The sequence below is a fragment of the Choloepus didactylus genome, chromosome 7, assembly GCF_015220235.1.
Source record: "Choloepus didactylus isolate mChoDid1 chromosome 7, mChoDid1.pri, whole genome shotgun sequence".
Lineage (NCBI taxonomy): Eukaryota > Metazoa > Chordata > Mammalia > Pilosa > Megalonychidae > Choloepus > Choloepus didactylus.
In genome coordinates, this window is record NC_051313.1 from 5594093 (window position 1) to 5612868 (window position 18776).

The 18776-nt window shown below is 40.5% G+C and overlaps 1 protein-coding gene across 8 annotated transcripts in view; it reads right to left on the bottom strand.

The window, feature by feature from the left end:
• Positions 1-18776, bottom strand: part of VTA1 (vesicle trafficking 1) — a 94911-nt gene that overhangs the window by 39142 nt on the left and 36993 nt on the right. For all 8 annotated transcript variants that reach the window (XM_037842932.1, XM_037842935.1, XM_037842933.1 and 5 more), the window contains exons 2-4: positions 17605-17699; positions 15922-16049; positions 15262-15337 (exon numbers count right to left, since the gene is read on the bottom strand). In XM_037842932.1, the coding sequence (XP_037698860.1) occupies positions 15262-15337; positions 15922-16049; positions 17605-17699 (299 nt within the window). The remainder of the gene's footprint in view (positions 1-15261; positions 15338-15921; positions 16050-17604; positions 17700-18776) is intronic.

The window sequence follows — 18776 nt, forward strand, 5'->3', positions numbered from 1 at the left end:
TAGTTATAGTGCCATACATTTGGTCTAGTTCATGACAGAGATTTCTAATATTTGTACAGTTAATCATGGACATTGTCCACCACAAGAATCACTGTTTTATATGTTCCCATCTTTTAACCTCCAACTTTCCTTCTGGTGAGATACGTGACTCTGAGCTTACCCTTTCCACCACCTTCACGCACCATTCAGCACTGTTAGTTATTCTCACAATGTGCTACCATCACCTCTGTCCATTTCCAAACGTTTAAGTTCACCCTAGTTGAACATTCTGCTCATGATAAGCAACTGCTCCCCCTTCTTTAACCTTGTTCTATATCCTGGTAACTTATAGTTCATGTCTGAGTTTACATACTATAATTAGTTCATAACAGTGAGACTCTGCAATATTAGTCCTTATGTGTCTGTCTTATTTCACTCAATACAGTGCCCTCAAGGTTTCTTCATCAACCTATTTTTTTTAAGATGGTTTTGTTCACATACCATACATTCCGTCCTAACTAAACAATTGTTGGTTCCCTGTATAGTCATGTATTTATGTGTTCAGCACTGTTGCCACTATCTGTATAAGGACATCTCCATTTCTTCCACAAAGAAGGAGGAAGAGTCAAAGAAGGTAGAGAGACAAAAGAAGAGAGAGAGAGAGAGAGAGAGAGAGAGAGAGAGAGAGAGAGAGAGAGAACATGACAGCTTGAAAGCAAGCAAAGGAAAGACAGCATTAAACTAAAATAGAATAAAGAGTCAGACAACATCACCAATGCCAGGACTCCCGTACCCTTCCCCTATGCCCTGCTCCCATATACACTGAGCTTTGCTAAAGGAAGCATAATACAGTGTCTGTTAATTAGTCCATAGCTTGCATGGACTGTATTTTCCCCCCAATCCCACTCTATTTTTAACACTTTGCAGTGTTGACATTCATTTGTTCTACCTCGTGTGAAAACATATTTGCTCCTTTTATTACAATCGTTGAGCACCCTAGGGTTCCCTGAGTTAAACAGTCCCAGTCTTTATCCTTTGTCTTTTGTTCTGGGGTCCCACATGGTCCCAACCTTCCTCTTTCAACCGTGCTCACAAGTCATCTTTGTTCAGTATACCTACATTGCTGTGCTACTACCTCCCAAAATTGTTTTCCAAACCTCTCACTCCTGTCTTTTCCTTTCTGTCTGCAGGGCTTCCTTCAGTGTTTCCTGTAGAGCAGGTATCTTGTTCACAAACTATGTCATTGTCTGTTTGTCAGAGAATATTTTAAGCTCTCCCTCATATTTGAAGGACAGTTTTGCCGGATATAGGATTCTTGGTTGGTGGGTTTTCTCTTCAGTATCTTAAATATATCACCCACTTCCTTCTTGCCTCCGTGGTTTCTATTGAGAAATCCACACATAGTCTTATCAAGCTTCCTTTGTATGAGACGGATCGTTTTTCTTTTGCTGCTTTCAGGATTCTCTATCTTTGATGTCTGATAATCTGATTATTAAGTGCCTTGGCGTAAGCCTATTCAGATCTATTCCGTTTGGGGTATACTGTGCTTCTTGGATCTGTAATTTTATGTCTTTCATAAGAGTTGGGAAATTTTCATTGATTATTTCCTCTATTATACTTCTGCCCCTTTTCCCTTCTCTTCTCCTTCTAGGACACCCATGACACTTACATTCCTGCATTTTGTGTCCTCATTCAATTCCCAGAGACATTGCTCATATTTTTCCATTCTTTTCTCTATCTGTTCTTTTGTGTGTAGGCTTTCAGGTGCCTTGTTCTCCAATTCCTGAGTGTTTTCTTCTGCCTCTTGAAATCTGCTGTTGTATATTTCCATTGTGTCTTTCATCTCTGTGTTGTGCCTTTCATTTCCATAGATTCTGCCAGTTGTTTTTTCGAACTTTTGATTTCTACCTTATGTATGCCCAGTGTTTTCACTATACACGTCATCTCTTTTGCCGTATCTTCCCTAAGCTTTTTTAACTGACTTAGTATTAGTTGTTTAAATTCCTGTATCTCAGTTGAAATGTAAGTTTTTTCCTTTCGCTGGGCTATAACTGCATTTTTCTTAGTGTAGGTTGTAGTTTCTGTTTGTTAGACATCTGGTTTCCTTGGTTACACCAATCAGGTTTTCCCAGACCAGAACGGGCTCAGCTCTTGGAAGGAGGGAATAGTATCCTGCTTCCCTGAGGGTGTCTTAGAAGATTGATACACCCTGTGAAGCCTCAAGTCACTGTGCTTTTCCACCCAGCAGGTGGTGCCTGCCAGCCTGTCACTCCAGACTGGTGTAAGGAGGTGTGGCCTGTGGCTGTTTTCCCCCAGGCTCTGGGGTCTGGTTCTGAATGGAAGGTGGGTAGTAGAGCTTGGCAACACCTCTTTCCTCTTAGGGAAGACATACCCCTAGGAAGAGGTCGTTAGTATTTGAATAGTTTCTCTGCCTGTGTTATCTCCACCCTTGTCTGATCAGAGTGCTGGGAACTGAAAATGGCTGAGGCCTTCTCCACTGAGCCGAAACAGGGACAGAAAGCCCCCTTCAGGGCCAGTCTGCAGCCACCCTCCGGCTCTCCAAGATCAGTCATCACAAAAAAGCCTCTGTCTGCTTGTTGGGGATTCATAGCTTGTATTGAACGGTCCACGCTTGCTAATTAAAACCCCAGTTGGGGCTCAGCTGAGCTATATTTGCTTGCTGGGAGAGAGCTACTCTCTAGCACCGCAAGGCTTTGCAGTTTGGGCTGTGGGGGGAGGGGGCTCATGGCTTGGATCTGCAGTTTTTACTTACAGATTTTATGCTGTGATCTCGGGAATTCCTCCCAATTCAGGCTGGTGTATGATGAGTGGATGGTCACGTTTGTCCCCCTGCAGTCATTCCAGATTATTTACTAGTTGTTCCTGGTTGTTTATTAGTTGTTCCAGGGGGAATGACTAGCTTCTACTCCTCACTATGCCGCTATCTTCTTCTGTTATTGAGCCAGAATTTTTGATTCTGAGAAATTCTGGTGACTAAGAATTTGGTTCCACTCTTGCCCATTAGGTTAAGGAATGATACTTTAAAAATATGAGTCAAATCTTACCAATGTGCTGTTTGAACCCTCCTCCGCACCGCACCCCTCATCTCTGACCCCATCTCCTACCACTCTGTTACTCTCTTACTCTGATTCAGCCATACTGTCCTCCTTGCTGTTTCATGAACACAACAGGTAGCCTATATTGTTTCAGAACCTCTTACCTCTTCTGGGAACCCCTGCATGATTCATTCCCTGATCTTCAAGGCTTTGTTAAAATGTTACCTTCTCAGAGAGGCCCCCCCCTACCACCCTAAAGCTAACCCCTCTACTCCTACCTTCTATTTCTTGATGGCACTTACCTGACATACTGTACTATTCATGTTTGTCATTTGTCTCCACCACGAGAATGTGATTCCCATGAGGACAGGGATTTTATTCACTGCTGTAGTATTAGTGCTGAGAACAGTGACAGTAGAGCCTAACAAATATTTGGTGAATGAATGAATGGAGAGTAGACTCTAGAATCCATGTTTTTTTTTTCTTTTTTTTAAATCAAAATACCCCAAATTATTCTGAAATCAGCTCCCCTGATACCACACCATAAAAACACTGACCTGGAGTAAAATATGTTTTGCTAAGGAGTAAATGTGGGCATTAAACTTGAGTTGTACAGTTTGACTCAAGCTTTCAGGGAAGGATCAGGAGATAGGGTGAAACCCCAAAATGATAAGCAAAACTGCATTCACGTGTGCATGGGAGAGAATCCAGAGCTTTCATACCATTTTCAAAGAGATGAGTAGCCTCTAACATGGTGGTAACATCACTTCTGGGAAACAGCAGCAGTCTCCACACTTAACACTCACTAGGCTTAGGTGAGTCATTATACCTTTGGCCCCTCAATTCTCCCTCCCCAGTTTTATAAACAAGGGCTCTTTATAAGTCCCAAGAACACTAGGACATAATATAGTAAGAAATATTTGAAAAACAGATGGCAGACTAAGTCATTATCACAATGATTCAAATACTGAAGTATTTATAATCTGAGTTTCAAGTATTTCCTGATGGAGATTTATTGAATAATTTTATTCTTATATAAATTTTATATTTCTCAAAGAAACCAGAACTTCATAAAACCAGTTTTTAAAATGAGAGAAAAGTGTACCAAAATCATAATTATAATTTCATACACAAATACTTACATTTAACAACAATATTTTTATTATAACCCTGGGAATGTACATTCCAATTAGTCAAAAAAATTTCCAGAAAAGTTATGGACAATGATTGTTTATTGTTTAATCCACTGGGGTAAGAAAATAAATCCAACATTAATTATCTTAAAAAAAAATAAAAACTAAGTACAGTTTTGTAGAACAACTTTGTTTTAGACAATTTCAAACTTACAGAAAAGTTTTAAGAATAAGTACAAGGCATGCCCCATATACCTTTTACCTAGATTCTCCAACTCTCTCCTTACTCTTCTCTGATGCACATTGTTTTTCTATACTTTTAGAAAGCTGGAGACACCGTGCCTCCTTACTCTTTGTGTGTGCATTTCCTAAGATCAAAGACAATCTCATACCCAAAAGTTAGGGAAGTCCGGAAGTTTAACACTTGCTAGCACTACTGTCTAATCCACAGTCCCAATTTTGTCAATTGCCCAAATAATGTCCTTTGTAGCTATTTCTCTCCCAGGTCTAGATCAAATCTAGGAGCAGACTTCATTTAGTTGTCATGTCTTTTTAATCTGAATCAAACTTTCTCAGTGTTTCTTGACCTTCACATTTACAAAACTACCAATCTATTTGTAGAGTGTTTATCAATTTGGATTTGTCTGAAGTCTCCTCGGATTAGTTTCAGGTTACGTACTTTTGGCAGGAATACCACAGAGGTGACGTGTGCCTTTCTAACCTCATTTCATGAGGAGGGACACGATGTTGGTTTGTCCCAGTGCTGGTGGTGCTGAGTTTGACGACTTGGTTGAAGTGGTGTCCGATAGGCTTCTCCTTTGGTATTAATAAGCAAATTGTGGGAAGACATTTGGAGACTTAAATACTCTGCTTTTCATCACATTTTAACCCCCTGATAATTTCTAACATCATTATTCTTTCTTTATTCGTTAAAATTTTACTGTAAAGAACAGCCTTCTCTGTTCTTCCCTCATTTATTCATGTATTTCAATGAGTTTTCAAACATTACTATCATTCTTATTTTAATGCTCAAAGCGACCCTGATTTGGCCAGTGGAAACCCTTTCGAGTTCTGGGTCCTTTGAACATGTCCCTATGATCACGTGAGAACTTCCTTACTTTCTGGCACAAAAAGGTCTGGCTTCATCTAGTACGTTCCCTGGCCCAGCCCTAGATTCAGGTTTTTCTATAAGGGCTGTGGTTCCTTTTAGAGAAGAGCAGTATTCAGAACCCCACTGGTGCTCCTTGCTACTCATGCATCATTGCTTCCAGATCTTCTCACCATACAAAGAGAGGAACCTATATATACAGCATGTGTATATACACGTGCGTTTATATGCATATATACGCACAAGTGCACATACTATATACACACATCCATATAGAGTACAGACCCATAAGCTACATATACATATCTTATTCTTTTTCTCTAATCGCATACATTTAAAAGCATGAATTGATTCTGACACCTCCAATCCCTGTCTGACACCAGAGTACGTTCTCGTCTTCTCTCACTCCATATCTGTTAACTCCTTCTCCAATAATGGGGTAGATGGTACCCATTATCCTTAATATACTTACTCATTTGTTAAATCCTAGAACACAGAGAAACTAGTTTCAGAACTGCCAACTTATACAGCCAAAAAAAACCCCATCCTACTACCTACATAGTTCAATATTTGTTAACTGGCTGGTGGTTTTTTTTTTTTTTTTTTTTAAGTAACATTTATACACCTTGACATGTGAATGTATACATCTCAAAAGTATAATCTGATGAGTTTTGACAAGTAAATATACCTGTCTAAACCAATCCATCAAGATATTATATTTTCATTTCCCCAGGAAGTTCCTTTATGTTCATTCCCACAGAGCCAGTTTTCCTAACTTTTTTACTATTTTGTCTATTGTGGCACTTCATATGAAGGGAATCAAGCAGGATGCAATCTTTCCTGTCTCCTTTGGCTCAGCATAATGATACAGGATCTATCTAGTTGCAGGGTGTATCAGTAGTCAATTCCTTCTTATGTCTGGGTAGCAACCATGGTTTGTTTCCCAATTCTCCTACTGGTGGACTTGTTTCTGGCTTCGGGCTTTGAGCACTCTTGAACAAGTCTTTTTCTGGACATATGTTTCCATTTCTCTTGGATAAATACCCAGAAAAGGAATTGCTGGGTAAAATGGTAGGTGTGTGTTTACTTCATAAAAAATCTGCCGAATATTTTCCCAAAGTGGTTATGACATTGAACATTTCCACAAAGCAATACATGAAAGTTCTCATTTGTTCCACATTCTAGCCAACATTTGGTGTGGTCAGTCTTTAAAAATTTCTTCTAATTTTACTGATTTTTTAAACTAATTATTCTATCAATTACTGAGAGGGAGTGTAAAATCTCCAACTGTGATTATACTTTTTTATATTTTTCTTTTATTTCTGTCAGTTTTTATTTCATATAGTTTGAGACTCTGTTACTAGGTACACAGAGGTTTATTACTGTAACGTCTTCTAGACAAACTGAGCCTTTTAATCATTACAAAATGTCCTCTTTTTTACCTCTGGTAATACATCTTTTAACATCTATTTTGTCTTATATTAATATGGCCACTTGGGATTTCATTTACTTAGTATTTGCATGGAATATCTTCTTCCATCCTTTGATTTTCAAAATACTTGTGTTTTTGTATTTAAAGAGTAACTTTTATAAACTGTATATTTAGGGGTTGATTTATTTAGTTGAAAATCTACTTTTGGATTGGAGTGTTTAGTCCATTTACATTTAAAGTATTTATCGAAATACTTGTGTTCAGACCTAAAATTTCTAACTGCTTTCAGTAAGTTACATCTGTTTCTGTACCCCTCTTTTCCTCTTTCTTGCCTTCTTTTGAGTTTACCAAATATGTATGCATAGTTTTAATAATTTTTACTTAGTCATACATCTTTTAAAGAAAAGAAGGAATATATAGTCTTTTATATATGCCCACATTTTACTATTTCCTGTATACTGCATCCCTTCCTATAAACCCAAGTTTACAACTGTTATCATTTTCCTTCAGACTAAAAAACTTTCTTTTAGCTGTTCTTAGATGTTCAGTGCAGACCTGGTAGCAAAGAATTTGTTTGCCTAAAAATATGTTTTATTTTACCTTCATTTTGGAAGTACAGCTTTGCTGTGTATAGAATTCTGAGCTGACTGTTTTTTGCGTTTCTTTTTATTTCAGAACTTTGTCATTTCATTGTCTTCTGGACTCTTATTTTTTTCTTTTTTTGGATAAGGCAAACATCCTCAAAACATGTTAATCTGTACTGTTTCCCATGACTGCGTTCAAGATTTTCTCTTTATCAGTGGACTACAGTGATTTGACTATGATGTCCTTAGGTATGGTTTTCTTTGTATTAATCTTCTTGGGTTTGACTGTGCTCCTTGGATCTGTAACTTTTTTCTACCAAATGTGGATAATTTATGGTCATTATTTCTTTAAATGTCTTTTCTTCCTCATTCTCTTTCTATACATCTTTTCAAACTCTGCACATATTAGACCTCCTAAAACAGTGACAACAACACACAATGCCTATCTATTTAATCCAATATATAATATATAAGACATCAGTTTAGGACAGTTCCCATTACAATTTCCATGCACCTGCTTATATCCTCTCTGAAATTAGTGCACTACAACATATTAAAACATGGTTTATCACGGTTATAAAATAGAGCTATACTTCAGACTTGGGCCACAAGGCAGAAATCAGGAATGGGGGCAGCTCTGGTTTGCTAATGCTGCCAGAATGCAAAATATCAGAAATCGATTGGCTTTTATAAAGGGGGTTTATTTGGTTACACAGTTACAGTCTTAAGGCCATAAAGTATCCAAGGTAAGGCATCAACAATAAGGTACCTTCACCGAAGGATGACTGATGGCATCCAAAAACCTCCATTAGCTGGGAAGGCACGTGGCTGGCGTCTGCTTGCTCCCAGGCTGTGTTTCAAAATGGCGTTCTCCAAAATATCAGTGTCAGCTTCCAACGGCCATCTTCAATATGCGTCTCTCAGCTGCAACTAGTTGTGAACTCCCTCTGTCTGAGCTTTTATAGGGCTCCAGTGAACTAATCAAGGCCCATGCTGAATGGGCAGAGCCATGCCTCCATGGAAATAATCTAATCAGAGTTATCGCCTACAGTTGGGTGGGTCACATCTCCACAGAAACAACCTAATCCAAAGGTTCCAACTTAATCAACATTAATACACGTCCCTCCTACAAGACTGCATTAAAGAATATGGCTTTTTTTCTGGGGGACAATATATATACAAACTGGCACAGGGGCAGATTAATTAACATTTAGATTGGACCATATGAAATTTCTTTTTTGTAGGTCAAAAATGATCCAATACCAGCAACTTCATATGATTCAATCTAATACATTTACTAATTTTCTAGCTGAAAAAGTAACATATTTTCTTGAATCCAATCATACTCTCTAATCTTTGGTTTAAAATCTCAGTTCAGCCTCCTAATGGGTCTCCTTAATCTCCCTGCAAGTATCAGAAGTGTCTCCAACACCCCAGAGCAAACATCTTTTAAAAGACCTCCCATCTGCTAGGGCCTTTGCTAAAGGCTTTATGCTCATTTCTTACCTGATCTCCATGGCAACTCAAAAAAGGGGATATTATAGTTTTCGTCATCTTACAGATGTGGAAACAGGCTAACAGAAGTCAAATAACTTGTCCAAAGTTAAACAATTACGCAATGGCATGATGGGATTCTGCCACATTGAACCACCCTGAATGTAAAAATATTCTACTCGTTCACAACTAATGGAGTGATTATTATGTGCAAGACTCTGTTCTCGGCAATAATAATACAGAAGTGAAAACAAGACACATAGAGAGTTTCTACTTTATGAAGAGAGATACCACCACCCTCCCATTCATCTGATTAGTTATACTGTGCTGGGTACTGAGAAGGGGTGGTCCGGTGCAGTGAGAGCAGCAAACACGTGGTCTCCTGTGCGAACAGAACCCTGCCTTGTCCTCAGGTGGGGCTTGCTGCTCTGCACGGGTTCTCAGTCAGCACTGTGTAAAGCATGCCCACCACGGCTTCCGCTGTCAGCCACGTCATCCATGGATGGTGCACAGGGACACCTGTGACAGACCACCCCCTTCACAGCCAGCTCCACATGCACTCCCACCCCAGAACTGGGCAGCCCTATTTCTCAAGCAAGGAGAGTCCCGGGGTGGACCCACACAGGGCACCCAGGGGCTCCCTCTGAGGGAACCCATCAGAGATGATCCCAGAATCGGCTGGTTGGTAAATTGGCCCAAGTTTGTGACAAGATACGCAGCAACAGGGTATTTAGAAAAGTTAGAGCAAATTAGGTTTCTACTGCATGTCTTTTTGAAGTTTCATTTTTCTAAAAACTCACTTATTACTTGTATTTCATGAAATGATCAATTTGCAACAGACTGGAAATTTTTAAAAACAGCTGGACCTTTGCACCTTTATGACAGAGAGTCTGAGAAATACAGCCCTGGGTGCCATCATCTTCTCACATGAGACAAGGTGGTGATACAGTTTCCTGACCTCAGTGTTCTCAACGCTAACTCAGAGTTGTGAAAGGTGAAGTAAGATGCATCTACAATCCCTACGCATGGTGCCAGGCGTAGGAAACACAAAGGAACCCTTCCCTGTACCTTCTCATTGACACACACCCACCCTCAGAGTTGGTTATTTTACTTCTCTTTCCAAGTTAGAAAACACATTCCTTGGAGGCAGGAAAGCATATCATCTTCATTTCCCACAAAATTAGTAGAAACTCCATAGATGAGAAGAGTATTATCTTTTACCTGAAATTTTCATATCCTTCATAAATAAGCAGTAATAAAAATAAGTCAAAGATTGAAGGTAAAAAAGGTAAGATGGTATGTACTCCTCAAACACTACTAGTAGTAAAATAAACCTAAATACAATAAAAGGAAGCCAATCAAAATAATTGTCCACATTGATCATCATATAAGAAGCTATAGTAAGAAAATAAAATATTTATGTTTAAATATATATTTAAGGACTTCCCTATATACTCTGGTGACTCTATACCTAAACCTGGGTCACTGATTCCAAAAGAGCTAAGAATGCTAGAAGCTACATGACAGTAAATTAAATTAAATGCTGAGTAGCATCACAGGAGGCACAGTGAAAAGAGTTAAATACCTAAACCAGAGAATGGAGAGCTGAGAAACAGAAGAGTGGCAGATATTTTAAAAAGCAGTTGAAGACTAAAGAAAATAGAGACTTTATTTAGTTTTACACAACTATGAGTAACGACATAACATTAAAAGGAAAAAAAAATCAGGCAACTGACCAAGAAAAATGCTATGAGTAAATGAGATGTATTATTTTTTTAGAAGAGTTATAAAGGAAGTTCTATTTAAACAAGTCTGCACATTATTTCCATCTGTACAGAGAAAAATGGAAAGCTAACCAGAGTAACTTCTGAAATACGAACCCATCGGCCACGTGTTTATGCCAAGCTGTTCTCAGTGTGTGAATCTGCACTTGATGTCAAAGCAGAACAAAAGCCTGGCCTCAAGGGCTTGCACCTAATTCATTCCAAAATGGAAGACAGGAAGACCAGCCACTACCTTCACAGAGCGATGCTCACTCAGGTGAGCCTAAAGGTGGAGTCGAGAGAATCCATACAGGGGCAGGAATAACGTGGGAAAGCTTTAGTGAGAGACAACACTTGGGCCAAGACGTGAAGAGAAGCTGAGACTCAGAGAAGCATGATGGAAACACAAAGTCCCAAAGGTGAAACCTGCAAGCACGGTGGGCAGTCTGATCTGAAAAACATGGAACAGGACTGGTTCTCCTGTGGCAGTGCATTCCAGAAGGCCTGAAAATCAATCAGGGGTCTGGACTTGCAATGCCAGGAAACAGGAAATTCCATAGGAACTTCAAAAAACAGTGATAGAGGCAGAGGGCTGCAGGGCCAAAGAACCCAAAACAGGAAGAAAAATTAAAACCATCAGGTAAATTGCAGTAAGTCGCCTGTGAACAGTGGCTGCAAAGAGCTAGAAATGAAATTACAAAAATTATTGATCTGTTTCTGGAAGACTCAAAACCCTTATACATAAATACCATGTCGAAGGCTTCTGGAAGGTGTTTGGGTTGCCCACCCCCAAGCTTACTGCCCTACATGCCGGGCTCCTGCCGGAAACACCCCTCCTCACTGTCGCCAATTTCAAAGGTTCTACTTTTCATTATCCTTTATAAAGCTCATGTAGTTCATTTCTTTTCCACCCTTTCTTTGGCAGTTTCTAATCTAAAACTATTTTTGCTTCTCCTACCCTGTGTTTTTTTAAAATAAGTCCGCATTTCCATTTTGTTTTTTATTCTCCTTTCCCATCCCTTCTCTCATGCTTATAATCATACACTTGCAGAGCTGCAGAGAACCTCAGACAGTCCCTTGTACAACCACTGACTCCTTGTTATTAGAATAAAATTTTACAGCTGATGAGATAGATGTCAACTTTCTAAAACTTTATTTTTTAATTTTAAAAAACTTTAGGAACACAACTATATTTTCTTTACAAATGAACAAACAGGGTATAGCAAGTCCTGACATATAGCTACAGGAGAGTATAGATCAAAAAAAAAAAAAAAAATCATCTGCCTACCTGAAATCTTCAAACTCATTCTCCCCCCACTTCTCCCTGTCTCTGCTATATTCACAAAGTACAGGAGGAAACTAAGGAGGAAGGGGAAAGGAAGGGATGTTACAACTGCTAAAAGTTTGGAAGTCACCAGTTTATAGCCATGGTTTTTAAAACATCTATAATCTTTTAAATAGCTTTTTAAATAAGGCATGTTGCAATAGTCTGCATCTTGCTTTAGGCATACATAGAGCTTAAACAGCAAGTAAATACCCACTTAGATGTTCTCAGCCCTACCGCAGGGAGGGCCTGGGAGAGGGATGGTGCACCTCGGTACCTTGCTCAACACACCCATAAGGCTGGCAAGATCAGCTCATTCCTAACGCCTCCCTACTCCACTCATGGGGGCTTACTTAGAATCGTTTGACATTTTAAACCATCAGTTTTGAGAAACCTACATGTCAGTAATAACTGGGAAGGTGTCATTTCTATGACTGAAAATGATGGAACAAATACAGTATTAGAAATGAGAGAAAAGAGGATTTGGAACGAGGCTGATCGAACTGCTTGGCCGGGGCCTGTGCTAACGGTGTGGGCCTGCCTCCCCAGGATTTATTTCGCCTTCCTTGCTGGCTGACATTACTGTATAACGAGTCAACATCAGTTCCTGGTCAACAGTCAGTTCAACAGCCATGCAAGGATAAGATTGCTGCATGTATTGGTTATGGGATGAGAAACGGCAGTACTGTCTCCCAGGCAAATTCTAAATTTTGATCCACACAACTCCTGCTTCTAGTACAAACCCTGCACATCACCACAAACATGCGTGAGTCAGCAAAAAGCACCAACACATCCCACATTAATTGTGCGACACACCTTTTCCCATCGGCACAAGCAGGACGCACATGACAGCCCGAGAATAAACCTCACCCCAACTAGCCGCACAGGGGGGCACCTTCTACTCTGGCCTTGGGATATCTGATTTCTTCCCTCCATACCCTTCCAGCCCCCTGCAGATACTTGGAATTCTTTAATGACCAAAATCCATGCTGTCTCCTTCTTGATTCTAGTGCCAGCACAAGGGAGAAGGGCATGGGAGTGGGGGAAGGTGAGACAGGGAAAAAAAGAGTGCCAATGTTTTGTGAAAATGTCCCTCTGAAGCTCATGCTCTCTGTGTTCTTTAGTGCCCTTGGCCTCGAGGCACACCTCCAAGCCCTCCGGAAGCCCTCACACTTACCTCACTGGAGAGTCTCTGCCCGAGCTCCTATGTTCAGATAGTAAGGATGCTGTTCTCTGTTTAGACACCTAGACGTACATCTCAAGGTTTCTTCTGAAATGTGGGGAACTGCACACTCATGGTGTGCAGGTGTGCTGATGTGTCCCTTCAGTGAAAAAAAACCCCAGTACTCACTAAGGACTTCTAGAAATGTTCTTTCTCTTATATCTAACACTTTACCTACTGTCTCAGTGCCTCATTGTTAGTCATGACTTCAAAGGACCGTGTTTGCATCTGAGACCCACGAGCAAAAGCAGCCTCTCCTAGGCCAGAGAACGAGGAAGGCAAGGGGCCCCCAGGGGATGTGGCATCCACATTTGCCCCTCCGCCTTCTCCTCACCAGCTCTGAGAGCTTCACTTTCCATCCTCTCCTCCCTTCTTCTGCTTGCCTAGGATACATTCCCCGCTATCCTTTCTCTCACTCAATACCCAAGGGTTTGCCTGATTCCATAACTTCACCCATCACCTCCATTTTGCTGATTCCTCAACCATCTATTTCTAAGGGGTTTCTGGTAAATGTTTTAGATGACATGCTGCACTTCAAATTTTAAAATCCAAGACTGAACATATTATATTTCCTCAAAACAAAACCAGCCCGCCTTGCACATGTCCCCCCTCTCACCTTCCTTCTACAGGAATCATTAACTGGACCCTGTGCCAAGTGGACCCCAGTGCCCCTCACCCAGGAGTCTACAGATTCCCAACACACTGAGCACCCCAAAGCATAGTTCCTTACACTAGTTCTTTATTCAAAACCTCCATAATCTAAGATTCCAGGCCTTCCCTGATCTGGCTTATAACTCACCTTTATGATCTGAATTCTCACTATTCTCCTCTTCCTACTGAACTACGCAAAGCTTTCTACCAGGTCATGTCTAAATCACCCCTGTAACCTCAACTATCCAGTGCAGAGATTCATAGTAGAACGGGAAGAAAACCCTGATCAACAAAAGCGGGATATGCGGGTGGAAAGGGAAATAAAGAGCAGATGGACAAGGCCTCTGGAAAGGCAAACGGGGACCTGGTGGGAAGCGCCAGGCTCACCTTGGCCTCCAGCTCGCCTGGGCAGTGTTCCCAGAGGGCCTGTCCCTTGCCCACAGGGTACCTGAAAAGATCAGGGGTGGTTTCTGGCCATCCCAATGACGGAATGCTCCAGCACGGTGGCCGGGCCAGCGGTGCTTCATGTCTTACAGTAGAAGGGACAGTGGCCCACTATACAAAATCGTCCCTCATTCCGCCCAGCTTCGAAACATCCTGCATGATTTCATGTTGGTGAGAACCTGCTGAGCATCATCAAGCCCAGAGATAAACTTCACTTCACATACAGGCATAAAGAACTTTCTGTCCAGTTTTGACATCCGTTGTTTTACAGGAATACAAATACCACATACACAGATCGTACTTGGGTTGTTCAGAACTTCACTGTGACCCGCTCACAGTTCTGAAGATGTCCTATCACAGAAAGCAACGCTCTACAAGATGTGTGAATCACCAGCCCAGCGTGCCTGCCTCGGTGTCCTGTGCGGCTTGCTTGCTTGCTCTCGCTATCTGTTAATTTCTGCCCTCTCAGAAAACAGTTTTCCGTGCTAATGGGGATGAAGACACTGACTCCCAGCACCTGTCTGTGTGCAGCCTCATGGACAGGGTGAATATGCATCTTCCTTACCCGACAGAGTTGTTGAGAGAACCCAACTGATAAAACAGATATATTTTATTGTAAACGACCAAGTCCACGTGTGTTTTACAACAGAAACAAACCATAAACAATAATACTGTCTGGAAAGCAAGTAGGGAAAAACAGTCCTGAAAATCCTCTTCCTCTACTGTGTTTATCAAATGACAGAGCAGAAATTTAACAGTGTTCAGGACTGTCCACATCTGAACAGTGAAACTCATACTTCACACCTCTGCCTTCTGATACTGCAGCCGCACACACAGTGTGCAAGCTACACACTGAATTAAAGAGCCTAGTACAAAAGTAAAATACACTATTAAAAATAATCTCACCAGTTGTTTTATGTCTTTAAATGTGGCCACTAGAAAAATCTAAAACTACATTTGTGTCTTGGTCAAATTTCTGGTTGACGCGCCATTCTAAACAAACAATGCAACAACAAAAGTGGCAGACAGCAAGGTTACTTCAACCAATAAGACAGTAAAGAATGTACTCACTTCTTCAGTGAGTTCTCCAAACACTGTTATGACATCTATTAAGAGACTCGCAGTATAAAAGGACTTGATCATGTTTCTGGAAGAGAAAAGAGAGGTGGTCTCATTTAAATGGAAAACATTAAAATGTAGAATCAATCATATAGCTTTAAGAAAAATATTCCAAAGTTCAAAAAAGCATTCTGAAATTAATTTTTAAAAATAAAATCAGATTTCAAGAACACAATGGAACTCCTTTTCTAATCTGATCCTGGAAAAAAGTTAACAACATCCACATTTAGGTAAACACATTATAGTCATTTTCATTACATGCTTTTTTATTTTAGAAAATGTACTTAGAGTATTTTCTGATTCCATACTGAAGCATAATACATATCTTTGTATTTAAATATTGCTTGAATAATGACAACTCATTTGAATTAATTGTTGAGCTTGGGGGATTTTTTTAAATGAACAGGTTATATTTACTGAGAAAAAAAATTGGGGTATTTTTCCTCTTAGTCAATTTCTCTAAAATGAGAGGGTTTTGCACTTGTTCACTCAAAATCGTTCTGAAGGTCTACAAATAATTTTGCAAAAAATACATCCAAATCATTAATTAGGAAGTCAGAAAGTATTCAACAGAAATTGGATAATGCAACTTACTCCTCTTTTTTTACTTACTTGTGAAACCGCCCTGCACGGTCTTCGTTGTCTGCATACAAAAACATTTTCAAAGCATAATTCTCCAAATGGGCAGACCCAACTATATCTTGAGTAATAGCTTCATTATCACCCAAATATTTCTTAAGCTAAAATAAAATAAGATACAAAGTTGATTTTGATACACAGAGATGTATGCTCAAGTATACATAATCCTAAGTAAGTTCTTATTTTTTACTGTCTCATTAGAATAAAACGTCTGGCATGTAAGATCTGAGCACTTTAAACAGGTCTACTGTTTAAAAGCAGCTTTTCTTATAGAGTAAAAAGAAAGACAGACAGAAATAGCCTCAGGATTTCTCAGAAAGTCAGTAAATAGCACTCTCATTATTACAAGAATAATTTAAGATCCAGAGTGATTTAATATTGGAATTTAAGGAATTTAATGAAAAAGCCCACAGATAACTCTAGTTTACTGTATCCACAGTGAGAAATCATTTGTTAAGAAAGACTTAATTCTAGAAACATTTTACTGGGAGTATGCAATTTCATCTTGAGCACAAAACACCTGGCAGCAAAATCATAACATACTTAAGATTTTAACACAGTCACGTAAATGCTATAGCACATGCAGATGTGCCTGCACTAGGAAACACACTTACCCTACTTGTTATTTGTTTTAGGTAACAATAAACTGCAAATTAGTCCTTTTATATGGGATTTTCCACCAAACTCCGCTCCTCCCCACAGAGGCCCTGTGAGAAGGGGAAGGGCAGGCAGGCCCAAGCGCTGGCAGGTGCCCCCAGGGGTGCGGCCGAGCCCCCAGGTGGGTGACAGAGGGGATGGCAGGGTCCAGCCAGCAGCCAAGGTCTCTTGGCTGTGACCTGAATAAGTTTCCCAACATCTATATCGTAAAGGCTCTGGGGTGACCAGTACAAATGTTCTGAGTTTTAACATGTCTGAATTTTGTCCCTTTAAACAAGACAATGAAACTGGCCGAACAAATCCTTACGTTTCTAACTCTCCTGAGCAGGTCACATAACCAAATAAGCAAATAAAAAGAAGCCACAGCTATTACCTGTGACTGTCCGTAGCCTTGGAGGAGGTGAACTTTAAGGAAGAAGAGAAACCAGGGACGGCTGGGGTGGGAGGCACCTGTGGACCCCCTGGGCTGGCCCAGCCCTCCTGAGGCTCCCACACCCCAGAGTGGCCCGGGCAGTCCCATCAGGGTCCCAGAAGGGCCTGACCCCCCTCCCCCAAGGTCCTGCCAGAAGGGGGTGGGGTGGGGAGGGGCTAGAAGAAGATCTGCTGGGACCAAGCCTGGGAGAGAGGGGACCAGCAAGTGGCTTCACTTGTCCTTCAGCTGAGCAAGGAGCCCATCTCTTTATCCTAAGTCCATGTGATAACTACAGGAGGGGAAGTGAGAGAAGACTGGCCACTTACGAGGGAGGGATGATTCAAAGGCCACCTACAATGTGGGAGAAGACACCGGGGTTTATGCAAAAATATTTTGACCTACTTTAATTTATGCTCATGTCTCGCCCAGAGGTAGGGTGTGAATAATAAAAAAACACACGTCTACATTTTCCTCAGCTGCACTGACACTGCTGGTGGCTGCCAAGGAAAGAACACCACCCCCCCCCCATGAAATAAAACAGCACCTTGAACATTAATCCAAAAATAAATGTTCAGTGTTTAACTTACAGCTTCTAACTGATCCATTAGTTTTGATAAAAACGTACGACATTCAGGAGTTTTACTATCAATCTTCATTCCAGTTTGCACGGCATATAAACGACCTACAAAGAAGAAAAAAATAAGATGACTGAACTATTTCATTTATAAACATCCTTTTCTATACCTCAATATTTAAAAGTTTTGCTTAACATGCAATTTAAAATTTAAGCAAATTTAGAAATAAAACAATTCTGATTTACTATTAATTTTATTTACAAATCTATAGAAAAGAATAAAAAAATATTATGCAAAGAATACAAGAGAACCATGTTGATGATAACGAATCTTTATCAAGTAGGGCCTTCTCTTGGGGCCTTATGCTCATAAAAAGGGACTAGGTCCTAAACCGTAAGAGGGACTTACAATTTAATTGGCAGTCAAGGCATTCAGATAACTACGACATTTAGTACAAGGGCCCCAGCCATGGGCCAGATAAGAGATACGGGTAAAATACAGGATATGTGCTAGGATAGAGGAGAGACTAGTGTTGAGGCTTTTGAAGAACTGTATTAATAATGTCTAGGTAAACAAATAAAAAGAAACACATTCTTTATAAAAACTTAATACAAACACTGGAGATGAAGCTAGCGTACAGGGTCCTTCCATCATCTTTAAGAAGACATTGCTCACATGAATAACCCTCCTAACCAAGAACCTCTCGCTGGGGCCCAGCACTCCTCAAGGCATAAACCAGCCACAAAACTGAGCCTAATATCGTGCAACCAGAAATTCCAGGGAGAATTCTGGAAGTCTCCTTCAAAGGGGCGAAGAGATTCCTGCCCCTTTCCCTTCTCCTGGCTGCCTGGAATAAAAAAACGCTCGTAGTCTTCTTGTACCGGGAGGCAACCCTGGACACGGAAACCGTGCGCTGGCTGGGCCTGACGACCGCATGAAGCTGGCACTGGGCACCGCCAACACGAGACTTTGTTTCCACACGGAGAGGTCAACCCTTATTTTCTTTTCCCATTGCTGTTTGGGATATTCTGTGATAAGCAACCAAATCTAATGCTACTGACAAACAGCACCATATTCTCAATTCTTAACCGTCCCAACCTCCAATAATCATATCTGCTTTAAAGACACTGTCAGTCCATAAGTAAACCACCATCTCACATCGCTCTCCTTCAGATCAGGAACCA